The sequence below is a fragment of the Etheostoma spectabile genome, chromosome 3, assembly GCF_008692095.1.
Source record: "Etheostoma spectabile isolate EspeVRDwgs_2016 chromosome 3, UIUC_Espe_1.0, whole genome shotgun sequence".
Classification (NCBI taxonomy): Eukaryota; Metazoa; Chordata; class Actinopteri; order Perciformes; family Percidae; genus Etheostoma; species Etheostoma spectabile.
This window is the reverse complement of record NC_045735.1, coordinates 31775962-31802523: the sequence shown is the minus strand read 5'-3', so window position 1 is coordinate 31802523 and position 26562 is coordinate 31775962. Positions and strand designations below refer to the sequence as shown.

The window sequence follows — 26562 nt, the reverse complement described above, 5'->3', positions numbered from 1 at the left end:
TGGGTCTCACTCTGCTAGCCTTCAAGGACACTTTGAGCTGTCCACACACATATACACACACACACACACACAGAGAGAGAGAGAGAGAAGATGTTAGTGTTATGACAGCACAGCTTGACACTGGGTGTTTAAGGATTCCCGGTGTCTGTGGTTGTGGGTAATAATAATAATAATAAAAATATATTTTTTAAATTAAGACCCAATAAGGTATCACACTCTCTTCAGGCCTCAGGGTGTAACTGAACATCATGATGGCCTTCACTCAATATGTGATATATTATTGTATTTACAATATGGAATATTTTCTCTTAATTGGGAGAATATTTACTATATTTCATTATTTCACAAAAACAGCTCATTACAAAATGTTTGACCTGGCCAATATGCAGATTAAAGGCAAAAGCTTACAGTGTATGAGGAGTACATGGAGAGGTATGTTCGTACAGTTTATTTCATTTTGGGGAATGACCTATAGGAGGAAAAAGACATCCTGGCTTCTCAACTGGTATGAACTGACAAATCATCTTCAAATAATTGTGATTTGTTTCAATTCATTGTTGTTTGAAATCACATACTGATGAGCCCATGATTCTACCGCATCACGTCACTTCACTCCAGCCACAGGCCCACGCAGAGAATGAATGTGCTGCCTCCGTCTACTTCTTTCAGACACCCCCACCCGGCAGCTGTTGGCTGAGGGGGCCGAGACAAATGCTTGGTGGGAATGGATTGTCCTGAGGGGTTTCAGTGACTGAGATATTGAGAAGAGATTTTTAATAGTCTCATGTTTCCACTCTTCCTGTGAAAACGGTGTGTGTGCAGTGTGTCACAGTTTCTTGATTTCTCTGCAGGACAAACCAATCAGTGTGATGTATATCACAGTAGAGGAGAATGTGATGTCATTTGGCAAGTCTGATGCCGGTGTAGAAGATTTAATGTATAACCATCGGACATGCTTAATCGCAGTTTGACACAGGCATTGTGGGAGAAACAAAGTGTCTCCCCTGTGCTTTCCGACCACGGTGGGAAATCTGTAGCAGGAAAAGATAAGCCTCTCCTTGATTTAATGTTGTTTATAGAGAAGGAGAACCAGGAAATGAGTCGGGGGGGAAATGCAATTCTACCAACCCACGACCCAAGTCCACGTCAGGGCCATACTGGAAAATGAGAATCTTATCAATCATTGCATGTCTTATAGTCTTCTCACTTACAGTTTTGTGGACATAAAGAAGAAAAAGTCAGAAATAGTAAAATCATAGTAAAAATCAACTAAAAAGGTCTCAAAAGCAACAAAACATAAAAAAAACATTAAAGAAGTTTTGGCAAAAGTAACAAAAGTGGGTCGGCAAAATACACATGCTGGCAGGAGTCAGTCAGTCAGTCAGTCAGTCAGTCAGTCAATCAGTCAGTCAATCAGTCAGTCAGTCAGTCAGTCAGTCAGTCAGTCAATCAGTCAGTCAATCAGTCAGTCAGTCAATCAGTCAGTCAGTCAGTCAGTCAATCAGTCAGTCAGTCAGTCAATGACATATATTGCTACACTACCCACTGGTATTACAGCCATCATTATAGATCACATAAATGTCTTTCTTTGACAACAGACAAGCAAATCATGAATACATGGGGTTTGCATGGTTTTGAGAATGTTAACCCAGCCCAGGATCCGAGGAATTACAAACATCTTTGATGATTCTGCCACTTATGATTTACGTTCAATACTAATGTTCACTAGAGCAGAGTGTCCTATATGTAGAGGCAGTTTTTAAGGAGTAACTTTGGTATTCGGAAAGGCTCTGATTATTATTCTAGGTGTCTGGCAACGTAATAGCAAATAATCATCATAAAACACACTTCATTCAAAGTCGACAAAAACTAAATAAAACTATGAAAAACCATCTTGTTTTTCCCTCGTTTACATGTGGAAATATGCTGGCTCTATACACGCTAAAAGTACTGTTTATTTACATGGAGTCAGGTGAATTTGGCGGTGGTGATTTCGGTGCTGTTTTGGGTTAAACATCAAGGATGGTGCTCTTTAACAAGAAGGTCGATCCCTGTAGGGATCCTTTCTGTTTCAGTTTGGTGGAGCGCCAGATCTTCTCAAGTTTCCGTGATATTTGCTTTAATTTGCGAGTTTCAGTGTTATACCATGGAGCTAACCGTCTTTGTTTTATTATCTTCTTTTTTAGAGGTGCAACAGAGTCTAGAGTCATTCGTAGCGAGCCTGCTGCACTATCAACAAAATGATCGATTTGGGAGGGACTAATAGCATAGGAGTCCTCCGTTACTTTGGGACTTGGTAATGAATTAAATGCTAACGGAATCGCATCCTTAAATTTAGCTACAGCACTATCAGATAGACATCTTGTATAGAAGGTTTTGCCTAATGGCGTGTAGTTCAGCAGTATAAACTCAAAAGTTATCAAACAGTGGTCAGATAGGAAGGGATTCTGTGGGAACACTATTAAATGTTCAATTTCAACACCATATACCAGAACAAGATCGAGGGTGTGGTTAAAACGGTGAGTCGGTTTATGAACACTTTGAGAGAAGCCAATGGAATCTAATAGAGAGATAAACGCAGTGCTAAGGCTATCATTCTCATCGTCCACATGAATATTAAAATTCCCCAGAATAATAACTTTGTCCGTTTTTAGCACTAAGTTTGACAGAAACTCTGCAAATTCGGATAAAAATTCAGAGTATGGACCAGGTGCTCGGTACACTATAACAAATAGAACTGGTTGCATTGATTTCCAACGATGCTGTGTTCAACAGAGGTTCAACACATAGTGGATGGGAAATGACCCTGTGTACTGCAGTGTTGCACAGCACAAAGATCTTGGCCCAATATAGCAGTGCTGGATTGTCAGATAGCAGTGCTGGATTGTCAGTGCGGCTACTACATCCTCTCCTCCCTCTGCGGCACAGGAAGAGTTCCTAAAACTCCAGAGTCTACAGCCAGGCTGGCAGCTCTGAGGCTGGACTCTGGCACACTGGGGAAATGAGATAAATAATTATTTCAGCATGTTAACCAGTGGTGGAATGTAACTAAGTCAATTTACTCATATTACTCAGTGTATTTAAGTCCAAATGTTAAGGTACTTTTACTGAAGTACAAATGAGTGCCACTTTCTACTTTCTACTACTCCGCTACATTCCAGAGAAAAATAGTCTATATTTAATCCATGTGACAGCTTTATTTACTAGTTACTTTACACATCATGGGCTCTATTTCAGCAATCTAGGCAGACGGCGTGAAGCGCATGACTCATGTGCATTTAGGGCGTGTCCAAATCCACTTTTACTAGTTTGAAGGTGGAAAAAAGGGTCTGTGCGCCAGGCGCATGGTTAAAAGGGTTGTACTTAGTGTCGTTATTAATTCATAGATGTGTTTTGGGCATAACATGCAATAAACCAATCAGAGTGTCATCTCCCGTTCCCTTTAAAAACCAGGCGCATTTGTACATTGGCGTTTTGCTATTCTGATGGCAGATTTGCACTGTAATATTTTTATCTTAATCTTTTGCATGTGTGTGTGCTGTTGACATTCCCTGCGTGTGTGCGAGTCTAGGCACCTTTTACTAATGCACTGTTAAAATAACAATGAAACTATGAAAACCTGGGGCCTCATTTCTAAAACTCTGCGTAGATTCTATTCTGAAAGATTTTGTGTACCACAAAGTCAGAATGTTACGTAAAAACATTCTGATGAACACTATGCGGCGCACACCTGCACAGACTCTTATGAATATGGACGTGCGTTATCTTATGCGCTCCTCCCAAGGCCGTCCCATATTTGTCCTAATAAGGTACATGTCAATCAATCAATGGATATTCCAGCCTTTTAAAGGAGCCCTTGATGAACAATCATTAATTGGAAAAATGGGGGGGACATGCTTCAGTGATTGTGAGATTAAGGTGTTCTTGCTAAGTCTTCGAGCAATGCCAAATCTGCCATGCTGTTGTTTGGTTGCAATACACAGGCCATCTGGAACTGTAGGGCTCTTTAGTTATTGTCCAATAAACCGGTAGTGGATTGGAGTCATATTGGTGCCATCAAGGTAATTAATCCTTGTGTGTTCTTTGGGTCTGTTGTACCCGTTTTCATTGTTTGCTAAAAGAAAATGTATGCAATTTATAATTTCTTCTAACTTGAACTTATTGGCGTTGGCTCATTTTCTGTGAAGAGCACACACATTTTCTTTTCACTAGAGTCACGTGATCGGCTCGACAGCGATGACGGCTTAAGGTTTAGCTCCTGGCCCAATTTTGCGAAATAGTTGTGTTGTATGGTTCCAACTCCAGTATTCTATCACTCTGTGCTAGATAGAGTCATTTAAACCAGATTGTGGTTGTGGCTCAGTGGTAGAGCGGTTGTTTGCCAATTGTAAGGTTGGGGGTTCAATCCCTGGCCCTGCAGTCCCATGTCAAAGTGTCCTTGGGCAAGACACTGAACCCTGAGTTGCCCCCGGTGCTGCGCATCGGAGTGTGAATGTGTGTGAGTGTTTATCTGATGAGCAGGTGGCACCTTGTACGGCAGCCTCGGCCACAGTGTATGAATGTGTGTGAATGGTGAATGTATCCTGTAGATGTAAAAGCGCTTTGAGTAGTCGTTAAGACTGGAAAAGTGCTATATAAATACAGCACATTGGCTCTATCAGATCTGATGTGGACAATCCAAAAACTATGTGGAAAGCAAATTAAGTATTCTTGACAGTCATGGCCATGTTTTTCAAGAGCTGGAGACGACAGAAACCGAAGATGCAACATCCGCATCGTTGGGATAAAAGAGGGGCTAGAAGGTGCTGATGCTATTCAGTATCTGTCGCGTTCCCTGCCTAAGTGGCTCCCGAAACTGGCAGATGCTCAGATCGAGATTATGAGAACCCCCCGAATTTACAGTGATAGCCCAAAGAAAAACACCACTACTAATCGCACGGTGATTTCCAACGTGCTCCGCTACACATCCAGGCAGGCGATCCTACAGGCTGCCTGGAAATTTCCGCCCATGGTTCGGGGGCAGAAAGATTCGCTTTCCTTGGACTACAGCAACGTCACAGTCACGCGGCGCCAAGCCTTCTATCAAACCATGGACTCAGCACAAGTCAAGGGTCTTGATTTTTTCCTGCTTTACCCAGCAACACTGAAGATCAAGGATGGCTCCCAGTACAGGGCTTTCACCTCCGCTAAGGATTCTGAAGACTACGCGAGCCGGCGCCTCGGATTCTGTCACGGAGAGCGCCGTGGATGAACATCAGGATTAAAACAACTGCCTGAACACGGGCTCTTCGTTTGTCTTAATCTCTTGTTGTGTCCTAGTTTTATTGTATTGTTTTCTAATATGATAACAGACTGTTATCAATGACTTAAATTATCTGTCCTGTTTAATAAAGCCTACGCTCCAGAGGTTAATAAGGCAACTTCTGGGTTAGAGGTTTTTTTCCAATGTGCTTGCTATTTTGTGTTTTTTATTTCCTATTTTTGTAGACAAGAAATGCCTTTATTTCAAAGTCAATTTAGTGGAACCAGTTGCTGTTGCAACCAGGTAACTATGGGCTGCTGTTACTTGATACTGCCTGGTGTCAAATCTTGATCACAGACCTATTTTGAGTGTTAGACTTCTGGCTATATCCCCCCCCCCCTCCTCTTGCCTTCCCTGGTGTGTCACTGTCTTGTCTCTTTCTGTTTTGGGACTTAATTTTGGATGCACTATTGTTAGGATTTAATGAAGTGAAAGGCAGTAGCATGATACTTTTCCACATCTACTTTCATTTAGAAAGCAGCTTTTTTGATAATGGTTGATCTTACATTTTTTGAGTGGAACTGTGGAGGTCTGAAGGCCCCTCACAAGCGAGTCAGCACCCTGACCCTACTTAAAAAGAGAAATGTTGACATTGCGTTGTTACAGGAGACGCATTTGCTACAGACTGATACCGGCCATTTAGCCAACACATTCTATTATACAGCTGCTTTCTCGGCAGGTTCAAAAACAAAAGGAGTAGCCATTATTATCAAACGGAATATTCTGCTTAAAGGTTTATCCTGTTGGTCAGACAATACAAGCAGAATTGTAGTAGAGTAGAGTAGTTGTTTAATGAAAATTGTCCTTGTGTCAGCTTATGCGCCGAAAGTTTTTGATGGCAGTTTCTATGGTATGCTCACCAATGAAATGCTGGAGTTAATGGACTATTCTTTGTTGTTGGTGCAGACTTTAATGCTGTGTGGGACCTAAACATTGATCGGTCGAATGCAAAGATCATGGGCCAGCAGCTTGGGGCTTAATAGATATTTGGTGTGCAGTTAATCCCACCTGTAAGGATTATTCCTTTTTCTCAGGTAGACATAAATCTTTTTCCAGAATAGATTTTCTTTTTGCATCCCCTCAATTATTTCATTCAAGTGATAAAGTGGTGTTATTCCTAATGGCATTGTCTGACCATAAAAGGGTCCTTTGCACCACCACAATTGTCCAATTGTCTCAACGTGCAGTTAGATTGCGCTTCAGTACTTCTTTACTGAAAAATGAATCCTTCATCACTCAGTTAATAGCAGGATTCCAGATACTTGCAGACATTAAAGTTGGCTCTGTAGAAGACCCTAGGATATTGTGGGATGCAAAAAAAGGTTTTATTAGGAGCAATACAATACTTTTCTGCTCTAATGCACGTGAAGTTACATCACTGAAACTGCAAAACCTTGAAGCAGAATTCACCAGATTGGACTCATTGTTACAAACTAATTTTACTGAGAACAATTATTAGTCAAGAAAGAAATAAACAACATCCTGAAAGACCTAGTCACCTTCTCGCTACAAGATTAAGGTCCAGTGATTATTTTGCAGATATTCCCGCTATTAAATCTTCAGATGGTACTGGAACTGACAATGTCGAAATAAATAAATTCAGACATTTTGTTCCAACCTGTGACAGCTGGTTAAATCAGCTTGACTTGCCTTAGTTATCAGCAGAGGATTCAGCTAACTTCATCATAATGATTACTATTGAAGAATTAAAACTGTCAGCACAGAGTATGCAAAAAGGAAAATCACCAGGATTGGTTGGGATTCCCCCTGAATTTTATGTATCTTTTTGGGAACAGTTGGGCCCTTTCCTTCTTGACATGATTAATGTCTCTATTGAAAAGGGTGAATTCTCAAGGGATGTTAATACAGCTTTAATTTTGTTACTCCTGAAAAAGGATATAGATCCGACAGAGTGTTCTAGCTATCAACCTCTGAGCCTGTTTAACGTTGATATAAAAATCTTTGCAAAGCTCCTAGTCCGTCGTTCGGAATTTTAAAGCAAGACTGTCATGGCGGCTCCTTTGGAATACCATCTCATATTTATTGAAAATATTTCACCAAAATGTGTTTCTGAAGACATTTTAAGAGAGAAATAGGCCATGCAGTTGCTGTATCTGTCTTCATTTCAGATTGACAAAGGTCAGTTTAAAAGATTTTTGTCAGATTTTGAGAGCCGTTCAGCACTCCACCAATCAGATTTGAGTCCGACCACTTGCCGTCCGCCCCAGCAAGTCAGGTTGGCCAAAATGAAGGCCGACGGACAACGGCACGGAACACACCAAACAGACTTGAGTCACCGACCTCGTCAGACTGTCCGACAGCCGATTATTGGGTTGGTGTATCCTGGCCTTAAGATCAGCGCCATGGGCGCGAAGATGGGCGCAGGTGCATTTGCTATGTAAACGATTTAGGCACATGGAAAATGAACAACTGCGTCGGTGTTAAAATAGCAAAGCCGGTGTTGGTGTCGCGCTGCGCCGGGTGCAAGATAGGGCACAAGACTTTTGCACACAAAACACATGTTTACCCAACAATGCAAATCCAGCTGAAATAATTAGACACAACTGTTTAGATCCTTTCCAGTTTCTAAAATGGGAAGACTTTTCTTTACTTTTAATACTTTAAGTAGGTTTTCAAGATGACACTTACATACTTTTACTAAAGTAAAGGATTTGAATACTTCTTCCACCACTAACGCTAACATGATCACAATGCCAATGTAACCATGCTGCTGTTCATAAGGCATGATGCTTACCATGTCGGTTTAGTGTGTGAGATGCTAACTATTTGCTGATTAGCAGCTGGACATAAAGTCCAGCTGAGGCTGATGGGATGCCGTTGGTTTTGCAAGTATTGGCTTATAAACCAAGGTTCGAAGAAATTAATATTCTGAGTTGATGAAGGCGCTAGATGAAAAGACAAAGGATTACATAACATATCGCAAATGATCCTGAGGGGACATGAATGTCTGAACCACATGTCATTGCAATCTATCGGCTAGGAGTAGTAGACATTTTGGTCAAAAACACAAATGTCCAGGGGATCATCATGTCTAAATCCTCTAGGGACCATGAACGTCTGTACTTGCAATCCGTTCAATAGTTGAGGTATTTCAGTTTGAAGCATTGGAACGACATATCCATCCAAAGAGCCACACTGCTAGCATGGCTAAAAGCTGCTCTCAAAGGAAGCAGAGCCCAGAGAAGTTGCTTTAAACGTTCCCTTCCATCCTACATGAAGTCTTTAAGAGAGAACTTACCTCATTTATCACATGATTTTATGAGCTGTGACAAGCAATCACCCCCAACCCCTGTAAATGTTGTTTTTAAAGATAATCTTTTGGGCATTTTGGGCCTTTATTGACAGGACAGCTGAAGAAATGAAATGCAGGAAAGGGCTGCAGGTCAGAACCAAACCCTGGCCCGCTGCACTGAGGAGTAAACCTCTACGTCTTGGCGCCCGCTCTACCAACTGAGCTATCCAGGCACCCACTTGATAGTAATTTCATCTATGAACATAACCACAGGAGTCATCCACAAGTTCTTGTCACATGACTTTGATGTGTGCTTTTAAAAAATGAAAGCACTTTGAATCACCTTCAGCATCATGTTGGGATAGGTTGTTTGGTTTGATTTAATAGTGATAGCTGGAAAAAAATAACCATATGTATGTATGTATGTATGTGTATATGTGCATGTAAGCATATGCATGTATTTTTATGTATACATACAGTTTATAAAGAAGTGAAGAATTAAATAGTTTGTTTATAAGTACAAAAGTAGAAAAAGGGGGTGGGACCAGAAGTTATTTTTAACTTCTTCTTTTACAACAATTTTGAAAGATGTGATTGAGGATTTTGTTTTTGTTGGGTTTTCTTGCTTCTGCTGAAATGTACATCCTGTCCTTATTTGTCTTTTATTTTTTTACGTGTTGAAACTAAACTAAAAAAAAACAATGTGAACTGGATTTCTTTTCAACAGAAACCTTGCTGCCTCTAGCTGAATGTGTTGATTTCTACTGAGCTAGTTCTTTTAGCTCAGCTTTCAAGCGCAAAATGTCACTTAAATGACAAAAAACTAAGGAAGTAACTAAACCAGTGGGTTTTGTGACCCTTTAGGCTGGCATTCATTTCCCTTTGTTTTATCTGCATGTGCAAAAGTGCATGTTGAAGTGAAAATGGAGAAACATGACCCGCAGACACACAGCAGAAAAAACACTTTAACTCAGACAAATGCAGTCTTTAAACGGTCTTAAACAATCACCATCATTTATTTACAATATATTAAACTGTAATGCAAAATGTATAACAAGTGGTCAATTTGTTCAATAATGAAAATAAACATGAACTATTTTCAATGCTAGCATCAATCATACACATATTTATATATAAATACGCTGTGCAGTCAGCATTATGCCTGCTCTATTGTTTTCTGCTGAAGCCAGACACTTTTATCAGGGTCAATAAGGTCAAAAAACACATTTCCACACTTGTCTTGACTGCATAGAGAATAAAAATGAAGACACGAGTCTAAAGCATGTATAGTAGAATAACACCCGACTTCTCCCACAATCAGGAACATCCGCACATTCTTCCCAGACCCTATTCGCCATGTCAAGCTCTTCTGGACTCTAAATGGCTTTCAAACAGATCTTAACGCTGCTCGGTAGAGAGCAGTCAGATGACCAAAGGGTGAGATGTCACACTTGAGCAACCATGAAAATACAAGTTACTATTTTCTTGCTGTTTCGAGGCATCATTGGGTTAAAAAAAGAAGAGAACAACCTGACAAACAAACAGGCCTCAAAGACAATGGACATGATTTCACAGTATTCGTCATACAGGCTGTCGTGTGTCCAGTTAATGAAGTTACAGTTAATGTACACAAAAAGGCTTTACAGGAGAAGGCTGCTGATATTCTACATTTTTCTAATATCATGAAAAGACACGCATCCTAGAAAGTCAATTCATTTGAAGGGAATTGCTGCAACCAGTGGATCTGCCAGCAGGATTCCCATTCCACTTTGGTGAATTATGACACATAAACTGCTCCACTGACAAGACCTCCTCCGGACAACATTAGAGCCTACTGGCTGAGCACTGGTCACCGTTTATTTAAAATTTGCAGGACATAGGAAAACAAGTCTAATATTTAATCTGTAGGGATCTGTTGCTGATGATATATTCTTAGTGTTGCCCTAACTATAAACTAAGCTAATTTTCTCATGTGCTGATGTCGCTAGCGCAAAATGGAGAAAACTAGCTAATAGTGCATTTCATTTACCTCTGAACTCAGAAGCCGAAGCTGGGAATGGCCATTCACTTCCATTTACAAGTCAGATTATCATTGTTCATTAGCTCTAGCCAGGTTAGCCATTGTTAGCTATACAAGTTGATAAAAACGCAGTATGCTGTTTTGTGTATACAAACAGCGTAGCAACATGTCCACAGATTGAAGTTGGAGTGTGTACGACTGATTTAGTGAGACACAAATAACAAAAAAGTGCTAATAAACTGTATGTTCCTACAGCTTTCACTGCTGTTGATGCACGGGGCAGCCATGTTGGATCTTGAACTCGGGGAATTCGGTGGTTCTCTGAAGTCCAAACCCGGAAATCCGAACGCAGTATAACTATGCTTAATGAATTATCCCAACAAAAATCCATCTGAGACGTGTAGAAGCATTTGGGTCCTGTGTGCGGTGTGGCACCATCCACCACCATCAGCTACAGCTGCTAAAAGCTGTGATGACACTCGAGCCGGCTCCATTCACTGAAGAAGACTAAAAGATGTAAGTGAAAGCTCCAAAAAGCTTTTTAAGATGACTTTTGAGCTTTGAGTATTTATTTAAACATAGTTTTCCCAAAGGTCAAGAAACACATCGTTGGTTTCCGTCCTTCCATGTTTTCTGTTGTGAAAAATATAGAATAACAGCAATTCTTTCCTTGAACATGCTGGTTGAGGATACAATACAAATGGCCGCCGCCCAAAGTTAAGTACATTCCCCGTGGAAAAAAGAAAGCACATCAAACTTCAATGTAAACACAGACGACGTGTAGACGGCAAGCACAAGGACAGAGTGTCTTCATTACTAAAGAATTCTGGCAAGTGCTCAAACCAAGTCATATTATACATAAGACGAGGCCTTTTGTAGAGGGAAGCTCAAAACTCATGGAAATAAATTTGCTTTAATTTTTTTTTTTTGCTCTGCAAAACAAATCTATCAAACCTCAAAAACAAAAGAGTTTAATGGGAAAAAAAGGCTTTGCTTTTCATGGCGGCACAGTTAGTGGTGCAACCCTCCTCCCCTGTGAGGAAGAGATCATTAGCCAGCAAAAGGCAGAAAAACTTTTCAGGCAAACAAAGAGCGAGCAGATGACGATGATGAGAGTCCTCGGTTTACAGCGTAGCAGTTCATGAAATGCCACAGCTGCAGAGAAGAAAGCTGCAGAGGAGCCCACTTTAATCAAATGGCACTTGTCCCGAAATGGAAAGAAGGACGAGAAGGAAAAAAAAGAAAGAAAAGGCTGGGACTTTTGTCAAGACTCAGCATCAATAGGCAATAAGTAAAAACAGTGTGCACACATACTTGAACAAATGCTTTTTGGCAATACATTGTACTATGGCAATACATATCATTGTGGTGTACTATATGTAAAGAAGAGAGGAAGAGTGACAAAGACAAAGAGAGAGGCTGAAAAAATCTATTATCATTGCAACCTCACGTTCTTTGGCTCAGTTCCAACCAAACAGGGTGGCTGCTCAAGCCAAACAGCTGCGTGCATGCAACCAGCAAAGTCAAGTGGTTAATAACGGAGCAGCTGTGTGTGCAGTCAGGTTACACTATACAGTTTGTCAAACTATGACCAAACCCTGTGAGGAACTGCCATAGGAAGCTGCGACTGAGTGTTTGGAACACGTTTCCCTGCAGGGTGTGGGTTATTAACTGTGTGGTTGTGTCCAGCTGGCCACAGTTGTGGTCAACTTTGCATGCCAGACAATCTGCCACGGTGTAACGAGGGTGGATGCTGACAGCGCCGCCGTCGTCTTTCATTTGGCTGCCACGTCTTTATCGGGCGTAGTAAGAGCCCTGGGTTGCCCCTCCTTCTTCTTTTTCTTCTTCCTCCTCCTCTTCATCAGATCTATCAAAGCAGTGTCTCCGGCCAGGGGGGCTGGAGCAGGAAACAACAAGTAGCAGATGATGTTATTATCGAAAAAGTGAGCGAACAGTACTGTCTAAGAGAGCTCAATGCACTGCAATGAAAAAAAACACAAGCAAATGTAGATATCATCATCGGAACAAATTTCCAGGGGACACCAAAAGCCCAAACACGTGGTTTGATGAAGTCAGACACTTTTAAATTAAGTTGTAAATGAGCAGTGTGGTTCTGATGTTATTGGATATATTAGCACAACTAGCATTTATCTACTAGTTCATTAGTTTTTAGTGACCCCAAGAGTTTTTGGTTTTGTTGCATTGTTTCTGTATTTGTCTATTTGGGAATTCTTCCCCATTTGCTTGTGTTTTCTAAATGCATGTCTTTGTTTGCCTGCGTTTTGTCTGTTTTGTCTTCTTGTGTTACAGCGTGTTAAGCTATCACAGCCACCACACGCTATCTGTACATTTAACCATGTTGTGAGGTTAGCCTGCAAACAGTGGGCACAAAAACTCATGCAATGTGGTACAACCAATGCAGAACTGTTTTGTGTTATCAGGGTTAGGACTAAATCAAAGCCATTTCTACCAAATACAGAGCACTGTGACACATGTGACTCCTCTCAAAATGTTAGAGTTGTAAAGTCAATCAGCTATATTAAAATAGAAACCTAAACCTGTAAACATAATTCAAATATTTTTTTCATTATCTACAATAATCATTATTACTTAAATAATTAAAAATTCAATCCCTATACCAGTCTACATTTAGCATTATCTTACATTCAAATGGCGTCAATACTTCAAAGGGTTTGTTACAGTGCATCTCAAATGAATTTTCGAGTTGGTGTAAATCAATGTTCAGAGTCTAATTATACCTGCAGTTATAAGGCTGGAAGGAGAAATTTATTTTGGCCTCTCTTATTTGACTCCTGTTAGTTTTACCTTTCTGGGGCTGTAAATCAAAGTGCCCAACCAATTGCCCCTCTGGGGAAAAATAAAGTTCTACTTGAGTCAACATCTCGAAGTGATTCAAGGCTGAGTTAACATTCATGTGGAGTGCAGCTTCTCACCAACTGCACTTACTGGTGTGAAAAGATTCACAATACCCCAGCTCCCAAAGAGTCCTCAATGAAAGCCTCACTAAACTAGTGAAAGACAGAAAAAGAGGTTGTGGTCACTAATGTTTGGCTTGAAACTGAAAAGGTGCAGTAGTAAAGAACACAAATTGTTAGCATGCCTAAAACACATCAATGCAAAATGCAACCTGAAAATTAGAATATTAGCATTCTAAACTGTAAAAGTCTAATCGCCGTCAGACTGAATGGGCAACAATTCATGCGCTGCTTGATAAGAGTGGGATCCAATTTCATTGGTTAGGTCACATCATGCTTCAAAAACAAGGTAAGTCCGTCTCAGGCAAACACCTACTGCCTGCCTCAGTCACTGTCCGGCCGGTACAGGTACTTCATCACCAGGCTGTCCACTTTCTTCTTCCTCTTCTTATCGTCCTTTGGGTGTCTTTGGCTCTCACTCTGTGGCCTAGCTTCTTCTTCATCTTCTGGGCTGGACACCTTTCGAACAGGTGCCCTCTTCACACTGCTGGAGCTTCTGTAAGAAATGGTGGAAGCCCCGGAGCTAGACTCTGACTCAGAGTCCGACTCGGAATCCGAAGAGGATGAAGACGAGGAGGATGATGAAGATTTGTCCCTCTTCTTGGACTTTTTCTTGGACTTCTTGGACCTGCTCTTGGAGCTGCTGCTGTGACGACGGTTGTCTCCTGAGCTGTCAGACTCGGAGCTGTGGCTTCTCTTCTTCTTCTTGCTCTTACCTTTGCTCTTGCTGCGATGGCGACTGCTGCAGCTGCTGCCGCTGCGGGACGCTCTCATGCAGTCCACTGCCGACGCAGAGCGTCTAAGACTGCTAGCAGGGCGAGGTCCGTCTCCAGTTTCGATACTTTTGCTGTTGTCCTTCTCATTCTTGGATTTTTCTTCTTCACCTTCTGAGTCTTCCAAGCTCCTCCGCTTGAATTTGATCGGCTTGAAATTCAGCACCTCATTGATGGCTTTCTCCAGGTCAGGGTCGAGGTAGTTACGATGACTGACTGGTTTGATATCCAAGGTATCAATCGGGTCATTATCAGAAGTCGATGATCGGGCCCGTGGTGGTGGCATGGAGATACTGCGGCCAGTGGACGAGTGAGGACTGTACGCTGACCTCTCGGTGAAGGCCACACTGCGACTATCATCCATATCAACGTCAAACTCGCTCAGGCGGCAGCTGCGTCCCAGCGACATATGGGAATCAGCTCGGCTAACACTTCCAGGACTGCGTCCTCCAGACCGTCTGCTAAAGCAAGGGCTGCTGGGACTGCTGCCATACAGCAACCGCCTGCCTCTGTCCTCATCTAAGCGTGAGGTGCTTTGGCGGCGTCCAAGTGGGCTTGACAGATCTAAGCTGATGGTAGACTTGGCATCATTCTCTGGGCTCAACCCAAGACGTGTGGACGCTCGACTTGGTGCAGGGTATGAAATGACTGATTCTTTGTCAAAGTCCCCCCAGCGGCTGTCCATACCTTTCCTGGCTCGGCTGTTGGCCTCTGAATAGGCCTGGGAGATGACGGATTCTCTGTCATTCATGTCATCCCCTGCCTGGGACTTCCTCCTGGAGCTGACTGAGTAGGTGTCGTGCTGAAAATCTGGGTTTTTGGGTTTAGCCTTATGGAAGGATAGAGCGTCTTCGGACTCTGCACTCTCCTTCAGCCCCCTCAAGAGGGCACCCCCTTTGCCACCGATGGAATCAAGGTTGGAGCGTTTTCTGTAGCTGAGCGAGCTCATCACTGACATCGGCCTGCTTGGATCTACCTCTTTGCCCTCTTTATTAACTTCTTTCCATTCCTTACCCTCTTGCCACTCTTTCCCTTCCTTTGCGTCTACATTTACAGCAAATCTAGAAAGAAGCAACAATGGAAAGGACAGAGGAATGAAGACAGTGGAAGCAAAAATGACAAAGTGGGTCAAGTGGAGGTGAGTGAAGGAAGAAAATAAACAAAAGAATGAAACTTGACAAATATAACAGAAATGTCATGAAATGTAGCCAAATGAGAGCACAGCAATGAAAAAGAGGAGTTTAAGGAGAGTGCAACTAGAGACAACTGACTAACAAGGTTTTTTTTTCCTGCACTGAAATGTTAAGACACCAACATCATTGTATCGCCCACCAAGGACAGATGAGGCCACAGTAATGATAAGAATGGGAATCATCACGGCTTCCGCCCACTACAAACTAACTTTAAAGCAATTTAAATGTTTTGGCCACATGTATTATGGCAACAAAACATTCGTATAGTAATTTAGCTAAAAAGCAGGAACATAAACGATACATCTGGAAAACCTATTACAAATTATTGAGAATTTGAGAGGCAAGAATAGCATTCTACTGCTAGACAGCTACAGCTTAGAGAAAAGAGACTATTTGCTATTTTGTTTCTTGCCAATGTACTTGTGTACCTGTGCAAATGGCCATTAAAGTCAATTGAACTTTAAGCTACTACAAGGGACAGTGTTAGCTAGCTCGGTGAATCAGTCATTGTTTGTCTGTGGGGAAATGCAACTAAGGGAGACTTAAAAACTCAAAAGTTTTAAAAGTTGGGAGTGGCTCAACTGGGGGAGGGAAGTTAAATCTTCTGGTAAGGAGACAAATCTGGGGCAATCGAAGCTGTCAGCTGGCAGACACATTCATTAATCTCAGCAAGCGGCTCAGGTAGACTATGCCAGCTGGCCATTGGGCATGTCGATAAATCTACCACGGAGGTGGATTGTTTTTAGAAAAAAAAAGTTCCCTTTTCACAGAGTGGGCGACAATAAAGACAAAGCAGCTTGAAATACATTTAAGTAGTAGCAGCCTCCTCATTTCAGCCACGTACCCCGCTCCGACTGCTTTATTTCTTCTGGGTCGAATCATGTAAATCATTACATCACAGAGTGCAAAAGCAGTCAAAAATGTAGGTGGACTGCTTACTAACTATTGCTGTAGTAGTAGTAATAGCCGCAGCCTTTGTACTGACCTGGAGCTCTTGAGGCTGCCGTCATCTGAGAGGTTCTTGGCAGAACCTTTGCTTTTAGACAACCAGGACTTCACCCCATCTACACGATCCTCCACCTCCGAGTCTGTGTCTGAATCCCCCGGACTGGTGACGAGTCAGAGGTAGGACAACAAGTTAGGAGAGATGAGATACCAAAGTAAGTTATGAATAAAAAAAGTCAATTGTGGCCATTCAGAGAGGAGAAAATAAGGTAAAAGCAATGTTAGTGTGTAAGGAGAGTCAACAGTGGTAAAATTGTTCCTGTATTTCTCTGTAGCTGTGGAGGCAGAGCACAAAGGACAGACTGGAAGTGTAAGTGTGAAAGCAAACAAGGATTGTGACATTTATTCTGGATAAAAGACAGCACATGCTCAAGGAGCCCCAGTAAGCACACAAACATGCCTACGAGAGGTTGTATAGATGTAAACACAACACAGCAACTTCTTCCTGTTGTCACTGTTAGAGGAGTGCTATCTTGGCCCTGCGGTTAGCTGGCACTCAGGCATCCAACAAACATTCTATCATTACTCTTGCAAGTGCCGTAGAAGCACCATGACAGGAACAAAATCTAACGATAGCGCTTGAATAACAGGAACTTTGGTTTATTCTTCACAAACTGGCTTTTATTTTTAATAATTTTGGCTATCACTTCTGTTTGATTTGATAATACACACCAAATGTATTGCTGAGATCTTGGAAAGAAGCATCTCTTCTAGACACTTTTACATTGCATACCAATCAACCATCCAAGCTGAATGGTTTACAAGTCCACAGCTTTGTTATTTAAATTACTTATTTGAAAGTAAGGAAAAAAGTGAATATGAATTGTGGTTTGTGTAATAAATCTTTTTAAAGTAAGTGGTTGAATAATTTGGTGAAAGTGTAGCAGATTGATATCCGGGAGCTATCTTGATACATCTCAAACCCCAAGATCAATGGATCCTACACTTCCTCTTTCATTAGACCCTCACACCCTCTATGCCTGCAGTTTGTAGCGCAGAATTTCTGTTATAGATTTGTAGTCTTCAAGCTCAAACTAATTCTCTCAAAGACATTGCACAACTTATGAACTGACATAGTGGCACTCCAAAAACACAAAAGCAATCTCAATACTATGGCCTCAATTCAACATTTCATTTTCTTATACTGATGCGTTTTGGAAAAACAAACTTGATCAGTTCCCCCTTTTACCCCTATGTAAAATAAAGAATGAATAGAAAGAGTAGCGTTTTTTCGCTGGACCACCTGAGTATGTGTGAACGTAGCCTTCTGTTGCCACAATAAAAGCAATGATATGCAATGCAGTTTCAAAGTAATACCAAAGAACATTGCACCTGCACATTAAATCATCTCTTAGACATGTTTTGTTGGGTTTCCTCAAGCCTACCTTGTATTGTGAGTATGTTTTAGTTTACAATTCATTAATAATTAGGGCCTTAAACTATCCAACTGTGTTGAAGTTGTGTGCATCTTTTCTACATTTGCATTCACAAATGTGTTCGATTAAATGTAGCTTCAGAATAGGATTTGGTGTTTGAGGATACTACTCTTGTGGAGTTGTATTGATGATGCATTTTTGCTAAAATGCATAGGTATAAGGGAATATGTATGTGTGTAATAAAAATGGAAACTTAGGTGAATGGTATTGAGATTTTTATTGAGTTTTATTGGAGTACCACTATATTAGTTCATAAACAAATCAACCCATTCACTTCGAGGAAGTGCCGCTCGCTGGACATTGTACAAATGTTTTTATGTGTCTAGCAAATACTTTCTTGTAAAACTTGTAAAAGCTGTGTAGCACACTTTCTCACTTGCTGGTTTATGCTTGTATTTCTGCAATAATTCCGTCTAAACAGCCCTCATCGGGATATACTTGCATGTAGCTCATAAAGATTAGACTGAAACCACCAACACCAGATTAACACATTGTAAAAGTGGGTGAGAATATGTTCTATTTCTATTTGTTTTTAGACCATAACCAGTGAAAACATATGTTGGCAAAAACTAAATGTCTTTGAACTGCACAGCAAAGTGGCAGAAAATGTCCAGATTTTTCTTTCACCTGGTAATTATTTTCATCACCAGTCCTGCACAGAAACACAGCCATATGCATACACTCATAAATTCAGTTCTTGACAGAATGATTTGGTACACAGCTGGGCACTGCACCGTTTTCCTCTCAATTATCATTACACATTCACAAACCCACTGCGAGCCATGGAGTAAAATAGAGGGCTTGTCATAAAATTTGACACGGATGAAAAGACCGTAATACTCATTAAGTGCCGTCAAAGCCCAGTGCTTGTGTGGCGCTGTGAAATTAAGTTGTTACAGCTTAATAGTCCTACAGAGACATCAGAGGGGTGGCTCAACATCTCTGCATCTGTTTCAGAAAGCCTCCCATCGTGTCAAGGAAGAGAGAGGAAAAAACATTATGTTCTGCAGCACAAAGCTTAGAAAGTCCCAGTACCACCTATAATTAAAATCATTAACAGTCAGAGAAAAAAGCTCCCTGAATATCAAAGGGGAGACTTCAAATACGGGCTTGCCCAGTGAGATCCAAATGCCTAGCCTGCTAGGTTTTATGGAATACAATAACCTTAGATGGTAATGCTGGGGCAGAATTCATGTCAGAGACGAGGAGGGAGGGATGGGAGGAAGGATGAGGGCGACGGACTCTTAAGCTGTAATTAGCTTTGCAAAACATGCCATGCAAAACTATTACACAATCTGGGGATTTGGTGCTGCCTACTGTTATGACGATATAACAGCCAAATGGCTTTGTCTTTGGCACTTTGGACTTTTCAGAAAAGATTGGATAAACACCATTTAATGGGGGGGCAATCTAGGGTCAGGGGGCAGACTTTGTACTAAAACACTTTCCCTTGCTACAACCAGATATTGGAGTACAATAAATGAAACATGTTGACAATTAATGTTTTGCAGCTACGTTCAGTAAGAACTTTTTTTGAAACGTTGCAGATGTTCTTTTGCAGATGATTTTCTATTCTGCAAAACTCTCATCTACAAACATTATTGCCATGACACATTCAGAGCACATGGAGAAATACCTCTCAGGTCTATAGCCAAACATTTGTGGGCAATATGTAATTGTGCGCTTCACACATGGTGTCAAACACAATTTATGTCCTTGACCAGCATACCATTAGTTAAGCCCTGCTGAAAGCCTGGGGGAAGCAAACAAACACAGTGCTGAGGAGACATTAATTGTCTGTGACATTCTGCCGCCATTGGTTGTACATCTCTGTTACACACTATTACATTCATCATTAGCTTCTATGGATCCTCCCGCCCTGCTATGCTCTGCTTAGCGTTGCTCCTCTATGTCCCTGGGTCTTATAGATACCACTGTTTTACCTCCAATACAGTGGTGCTCAAAAGTTTACATACACATGCTTAAGTTGACTAAAAAGAGGAATAAAAAAATCATGTTTTGGAAATTTATTTTAATACCTAAATTAAAAAATGAGGTAAAATCCAACCTTTAAGGACACCAATTTTCTTTGTGAATGAATAACGTATTGTAAATAAATAAATGTTCTTATTTAAAATACAGGGGTCATAAGTATACATACCCCTATGTTAAATTCCCATAGAGGCAGGCAGATTTTTATTATTAAAGGCCAGTTATTTCCTGGATTCAGGATATTATGCATCCTGATAAAGTTCCCTTGGCCTTTAGAATTAAAATAGCCCCACATCATCACATACTCTTCACCATGCTTAGAGATAGGCATGGTTTTATTTCAGTTAGACTAATACCTGGTTTGATTTGCATTGAGAGATGATTTTATAGAAAGTATCCCATGCCTATCTCTAAGCATGGTGAAGAGTATGTGAGGATGTGGGGCTATTTTAATTCTAAAGGCCAAGGGAACTTTATCAGGATGCATAATATCCTGAATCCAGGAAATAACTGGCCTTTAATAATAAAAATCTGCCTGCCTCTATGGGAATTTAACATAGGGGTATGTATACTTATGACCCCTGTATTTTAAATAAGAACATTTATTTATTTACAATACGTTATTCATTCACAAAGAAAATTGGTGTCCTTAAAGGTTGGATTTTACCTCATTTTTTAATTTAGGTATTAAAATAAATTTCCAAAACATGATTTTTTTATTCCTCTTTTTAGTCAACTTAAGCATGTGTATGTAAACTTTTGAGCACCACTGTATATGAAACTGTCGAGCCAGTGAAGTCCCTGTGGCTTTGGAGCACAGACAACCATATGCATCCCCTCCAAGACCATCAGCAAATATACACTTGGAAAACTCATACTCTCTCATACACAGTGTCACATGACAAGGTAACACAGTTCATCTGTGCTGCAAAACATCCAGTGCAGTTAGCAGTGAGTTCAGTACAATATGAATTGCACATATTATCTAAAGTAAAAGCCAACTGAACTCACAACAGCCATCCCCATTTGTGGATCCAAATATCTGGGCCAAAGTGATTTGCATTTTGAGTGACCTTTTTATAATACTTAAAAGTTAGAAAGAAGGTCTTTGGAGATACATTGGTAATGTTTTTTTTTTTATCCTCCAAGCCTCAGAGTTGGCAGGCCGAGAACATGTTTGATTGCCAGCTAAGCCAGCAGTGGCACAAAACACTAGGACAGGCAGTATATTGCTAGCATTGGTATTGAAGAATACGGACCACAACATTTAGCATCTATACTGACCAATACTGACATTTAAAGGTACATTTGTCAGCTGTTTATTGTGCTACAGATACTGTAGATCAGCCCTTGCAAAAGCAAGCGGGACTATTAGAGGTAGAGAGTTTTAGTGTAACATGAATGCTGGTTATTACTGAAATTTTACTTAAGCCATTTTGTTAGATTTAGGTAATTTGATGTAAAAAAAAATTATAATAAAATATATTGCAGAAGTTTGTATTCATGTCTTTATATTTTCTATTGTTTGAATTTATGTTCTATGTTGGAAATAAGTGTTGCCACTTCAACATGTTATCCTTCTTGGATTGGTGTGTTTTGTAGTCACATGAATATCAAATGGAGCTGACTAGTTAATGAGCTTTCTAGCCTGCAGTTTTCCCTTGTTGGATAATGGAAGACCATACAACAAGCTATGGTGTAAGACAAGACAAACGCATGTTATCCGTCCACGTAAACTGACTAAAGTCAATATATATTATAAGCAAGTCAAAAAATAATCGAAAACTGATTACATCCAATATTTCAATTTGTTAGAACTATAAAACTAGTCCTTTTCAGCTAGTTATCGAGCTGAAGCTAACATTCTTTATAAAAAGGAAACCAGCCAGTGCAAATAATGTTGCTAACAATGTTAGCTAGCTAAAGCTGATGAGATGTTTTCATTAGCTGCACTGTTAGTTACTGGAATACTTCATAAAAAGTGACCCTTTTAACCCTAACCCCCTAACCCTAACCCCTAACCCCCTAACCCTAACCCCCTAACCCTAACCCTAGGGTTAGGGGTAAGGGTTACCAAAATAGTTATACATTCTGTTATGGAATGTGAGAAACAACATTCTGACTGAAATCTGCAGACACAGGGTGCTTTCGTGGAGCTTAAACATTTAAACACAAATGTCTTCCTTTTGGGCTCTGACAAGTCCTCGCAAGAGAAGACTAGTTATGTCATTTACAGAGCAGGTATTTATGTTGTTGCCAAACCCCAATATAATTTCAGTAATATTTTAAACCCAAAGCGCTCCAGCATTAGATAAATGCATTTTTGGATTGTATGTATTGGACTGGCTTAATACAAATTGAGTTAATATTTACATTGCCAAATGTACAGCTACATAAGTTATATTTCACAAAAATAGAAATGCATGTTGTGTCTTCTTCAAACACCAGGAAAGCTTAGCTTTTTTTCATTCAAATGTGGCAGTGCTAACAGCTCATTACAAATCAAAACACAAAAGTCTGCACTCTCCCGCTCGGATGAGTAATCCCTCGACACGGACAGGGCACTGGGATGGCTGGGAGCCAGAGGTTAACACTGCGTGTGTGTCACAGCTTTTTGTAAGACATTGAGGGTTCTGCATTATTAAGTAAGTGCGAGTCAAAGATTGATGAGGAACACACCCTTTTTTTTCTCCTGTCAGTGAGGGCAGTCACCGAGCCACAGTCACATCCAGCCCTAGAGCGGGCTGATGAAATAATTAGATGGCCTAGGAAGCGAGAGGCTGACTCGGTTGTAGACTGCTGTTCAAGACAGCCCCCCCCCCCCCCGGCTGTGTAAGGAAGACCTTGGGCTGCGGGGGATAACCATAGAGATCATGACACTTGTACCTTTCAATTCGTAGCTTTGCAAAGCGGTTAACCATACAGGGAATCTTAGGAGGGAGGCTTGTTTCATGCTGGGGCTCAAGTAACATTTTGTCAGTGGTAGTCATGCATCTCAGCATGTGAGGCCATGCAATGAAGATTGGAGTAAAATGTGGGTTGTGAGCAAATCTCTGAGCACTGTTGATGATGCATTATCCCCAAACCTTCACGCTTTCAAAGGAACCCCCACCCCCCTTGGATTAACTGCATCTCTGTGTCTACCATGAGACATTTCTTCTGGTTTGAATTTTTAAACATGTGTGGATCTGGAACTGAGCCATTGCTCTCAGATTGGGCCTGACACCAAAAGCTAATGTCTGGAAATACTAGATGAAAATCATCTCAGGAATCAAGGGAAATCACCAAACAACAAAGTTGGCCCAGAATGCCAGGTGCATTCCAAATATTGCTTCTATTTTTTTTTCTGTCAGGGGGGATTTGTCCATCAAATATCAGCTCTTTTCTACAGTGTGGCAGCCAGAAGTGATTGGACTAACTGGACCGAAACTAAACCCAGAGAAAAACGTTTTTTTCTCCACTATCAACTTCTCCACTAAGTGCTCAAAGATACTGCATCATTCCCAGTGGTGCAAAAAAAGAAAAGAATAAAACACAGGTTCCTCACGCTCTGTTCTGCCTTTTCTGATACTTTGTCACCATGTCTTGCAAACTGGTCGTGATGATGATGGGTGGAGGGAAAGAAGAAATCAAAACAGAAAAACAAAAGACAATAGAAAAAAAGAACAGGAAATAAGATTCAATGAAAAAAAATCCATTAAACGAGAATGATGCATAAAAATATCTCACTAAATATATGTGTCATGGCAGATGCTGGGATGACCCAGTTTTTTTTTTCTCCCTTTGGCAAACTATTTGGTACGCATGTTTGTAGGGGCATTGACTCAGCATGCCACCTCATCCGGATCTTTTGTCTTGCATACAGAGAGAAGAAAGACTTACAGAGCGTATTCTAATGACTCACAGAGCTGTTTACTGCTGCTGTGTGATAAGACCTCTCACTATGTTCAGCAGGAATCTCAGAGAGTGTACACATTTTTCTTACCAAGGAGCCCCAGAGAGAGGACTGGACTTTATACTGGTTGAAAATAATAACACTCAGAGTCAAAAACAGAACTAAATTCGGGTTGCTTTATGGAAGGATCATTTCAGTTGTCATGACAACTCATCATCATGTCTGACCAAATTCAATCTGCTGATGAAGATGGTGAGATGTGGTTGAAAGCTCAACCTTAAGTCAAGATGACTTTTTAGTTCTATCATATTAATGTTCTCCAAATAGGTTGAGAGGGAATTTGAATTCTGATTTTCATTCAGATGACAGTTGAACCATCTTCATGATGAAGCAAACTCCATCTGCTGATGTAGACAGTGAGATTCTGCTCAAAGCTCTTTTTTTTGAGCCCTTAATGCACTGGTGCCCTTAAATGCAAGTGATACTCATACTAAGCCCTTCAAAAAACTCCAAATCTAGGAGTTGTGTTTTTGTACCTGTTGATAAGGTCTTCATTGTCGTCACTCTCCATCTCGTCCTCGATGGCCGCCTGCAGGTCGCCGATCCTTTTGAAGGCCAGTTTGAGGTCTGCCTGTAGGCTCTGATTAGCAGCCTCTAAGCTCTCTATGTCCATTTCCTGTCAATGAGATGAGAGTCAGCACACCGTGACCAAAGGTTGATCACTTGATCGTTGTTGATGGATACTATGCAGGCTCTCCTAAATTGACTGGACTGCTTGCTCATTGACAATTGTTAGTAAGCTGTCACATCCTTACCAGCTCGTGTTTTTTGCGGCTGGCCTCGGCTTCCTTTTTGGCCAGTTCCCCCGTCTCCTCTTTGACGTCGCGGAGCTGTCTCTGCAGTCGTTTGTTCTGTTCCTTCTCACGATTCTCACCGCTGGTGCGCTGGTCTCGTTCCTCTGTCAGCTTCTCCAAGTTCTCCTTAAGACGTGCTACAAGGCTCTGCATAGCAATACAGGGAGATGGTTCAACAATATAATCAGATTGATACCATATATATTAGCGTAGTTGAAATGAATCATTGCATCGTGATGCAGACCGGGACGATTCTGCATCAATGCAGTAACAGACCACATTTAGGAAGTGTCTTTTTTAAGAGCAGATACAATCAAAAGGGGAGTTGATATATATCTGACTCCTTGATATTGTCGATGAAAACCATGTGTATATAATAATATTAAGGAGGAGACACATCTTAATATCGATTTGATTTATTAACAGGATAATCATAATCAAAATTGAATCGTGAGACCAGTAAAGATTCACACCCCATATATAATATATACACACACCATTGATGGCCAACTAACTTTCATTGAGCAAGTTGCATCTGTCACTTGGCCATGTTTCTTTGCAGTATACAAATAACATCAGTTCCTATCAAACTGAGCATGCCGTTCAACTCTTGTACACTGATTCTCTCTTGCCATGACTACTCAGATGCCCTCTCTGGCATGGCTGCTAGCATGCAAAGTAAAACCACGGAAAGTGGGGGCCTGGATAGAGCGGGCACCCATATATATAGGTTTACTATTGATGCAACGGGCCCAGGTTTAACTCCAACCTGTGGCCCTTTACCGCATGTCATTCCCCCTCTCTCTCCCCTTTCATTTCTTCAGCTGTCCCGTCGAAAAGGACTAAAAATTCCCCCCAAAAAAATAACTTTAAAAATTAAAAATAAACCACGGAAAGTGGTGCAAAATGAAGCGGTACGTCTGGTCTTCACCAGCCAAAAACAGCTCATTTCACTCCACTCTCCATTTCTCTCCACTGGCTCCCTATTACTGCTCGCATTAAAGGTGCTCTAAGCGATGTAGAGTGACGTTACCTCTTGTTGACATTTGAAGTATTTTCAAACAAAATGAGACTAGCTTGCACCTCCCTCCTCATCATCTTGTCCCCTCCCTTTTGTGCTTCCGCGCACTAACCCCCACCCCCAAATCCTTCTTTTGGTTATTGGCTGGAACGCTGAAACACTGTTTGTGTATGCCTCGTGGTGCAGGCAGTTACAGTTTGTTTTTGTTGCCGTTTGTAGACCCTGGGCTGTCTACAGAGGCTGCAGTTTTTTTTTTACAGTGTGTTCTGGGGACAGACAGCTTGTGGATAGTGAGGAGATGTTTGCTGTATGACAACAAATTTAGCCTAAAACACGTGTGATATTGCTTAGAGAGCACCTTTAAGTTCAAGCTCAGACCTCAGTGCTGTACCAGATGAGAATCAGGGCAAATAAAAAAGCTGAGACATTCTAGGGCTGCCTCCTTTTTGTAGATTAGTTGACTAAAAATAAGATTTCTTTAGTCAATTAGTCATGTTTGATGCTTTTTTTTATGCCAAATTACTTATTTCCAAGAAAGCAAATCCCTGGTAAACACCAGATTTAAGTGGTGCTTTGATTCTTTTGTGGAGAAACTCAGTTTCATAGATCTGTGATTAAATCAGATAGCGTATAGTCAACAAAACGGCTTGTTAGTCAACTAAGAATTTCTGTAGTAAAGGACAACCCTAATACATCCCAAGAAGGCCTTGAAACAATCTGAACAATAAGAGCAAACACTTCACCTCCACAAAACCCAGTCAGACAACAATGTTAGCAATGGCTTATCTGTATCAGTGATGCATTGGAGTGGTGCAGCAGACG

At 41.0% G+C, this 26562-nt stretch overlaps 1 protein-coding gene and 3 long non-coding RNA genes across 19 annotated transcripts in view; 2 read left to right on the top strand and 2 right to left on the bottom strand.

Moving 5' to 3' along the window:
* The window catches only part of LOC116676769 (uncharacterized), a 614404-nt gene that overhangs the window by 510683 nt on the left and 77159 nt on the right, over positions 1-26562 (top strand). The window lies entirely within an intron of this gene.
* On the top strand, positions 7535-26106 carry LOC116676667 (uncharacterized). Its single transcript, XR_004328804.1, has 3 exons — positions 7535-7640; positions 15139-15143; positions 26094-26106. It is a non-coding gene; the product is annotated as an uncharacterized LOC116676667 (long non-coding RNA).
* The window catches only part of LOC116675997 (unconventional myosin-XVIIIa), a 157055-nt gene continuing 140045 nt past the window's right edge, over positions 9553-26562 (bottom strand). For 12 of the 16 annotated variants that reach the window (XM_032507448.1, XM_032507449.1, XM_032507450.1 and 9 more), the window contains 6 exons: positions 24681-24866; positions 24402-24541; positions 23518-23562; positions 16523-16645; positions 13888-15405; positions 9553-12472 (listed from right to left, as the gene is read on the bottom strand). In XM_032507448.1, coding sequence (XP_032363339.1) covers positions 13896-15405; positions 16523-16645; positions 23518-23562; positions 24402-24541; positions 24681-24866 — 2004 coding nt within the window. In that variant the 3' untranslated portion in view covers positions 9553-12472; positions 13888-13895. The remainder of the gene's footprint in view (positions 12473-13887; positions 15406-16522; positions 16646-23517; positions 23563-24401; positions 24542-24680; positions 24867-26562) is intronic. The other 4 variants (XM_032507461.1, XM_032507430.1, XM_032507455.1 and 1 more) reach the window with 3 other exon arrangements.
* On the bottom strand, positions 17184-19923 carry LOC116676790 (uncharacterized). The gene is made up of 2 exons (XR_004328832.1): positions 17601-19923; positions 17184-17570 (listed from the first exon to the last, which is right to left on the bottom strand). It is a non-coding gene; the product is annotated as an uncharacterized LOC116676790 (long non-coding RNA).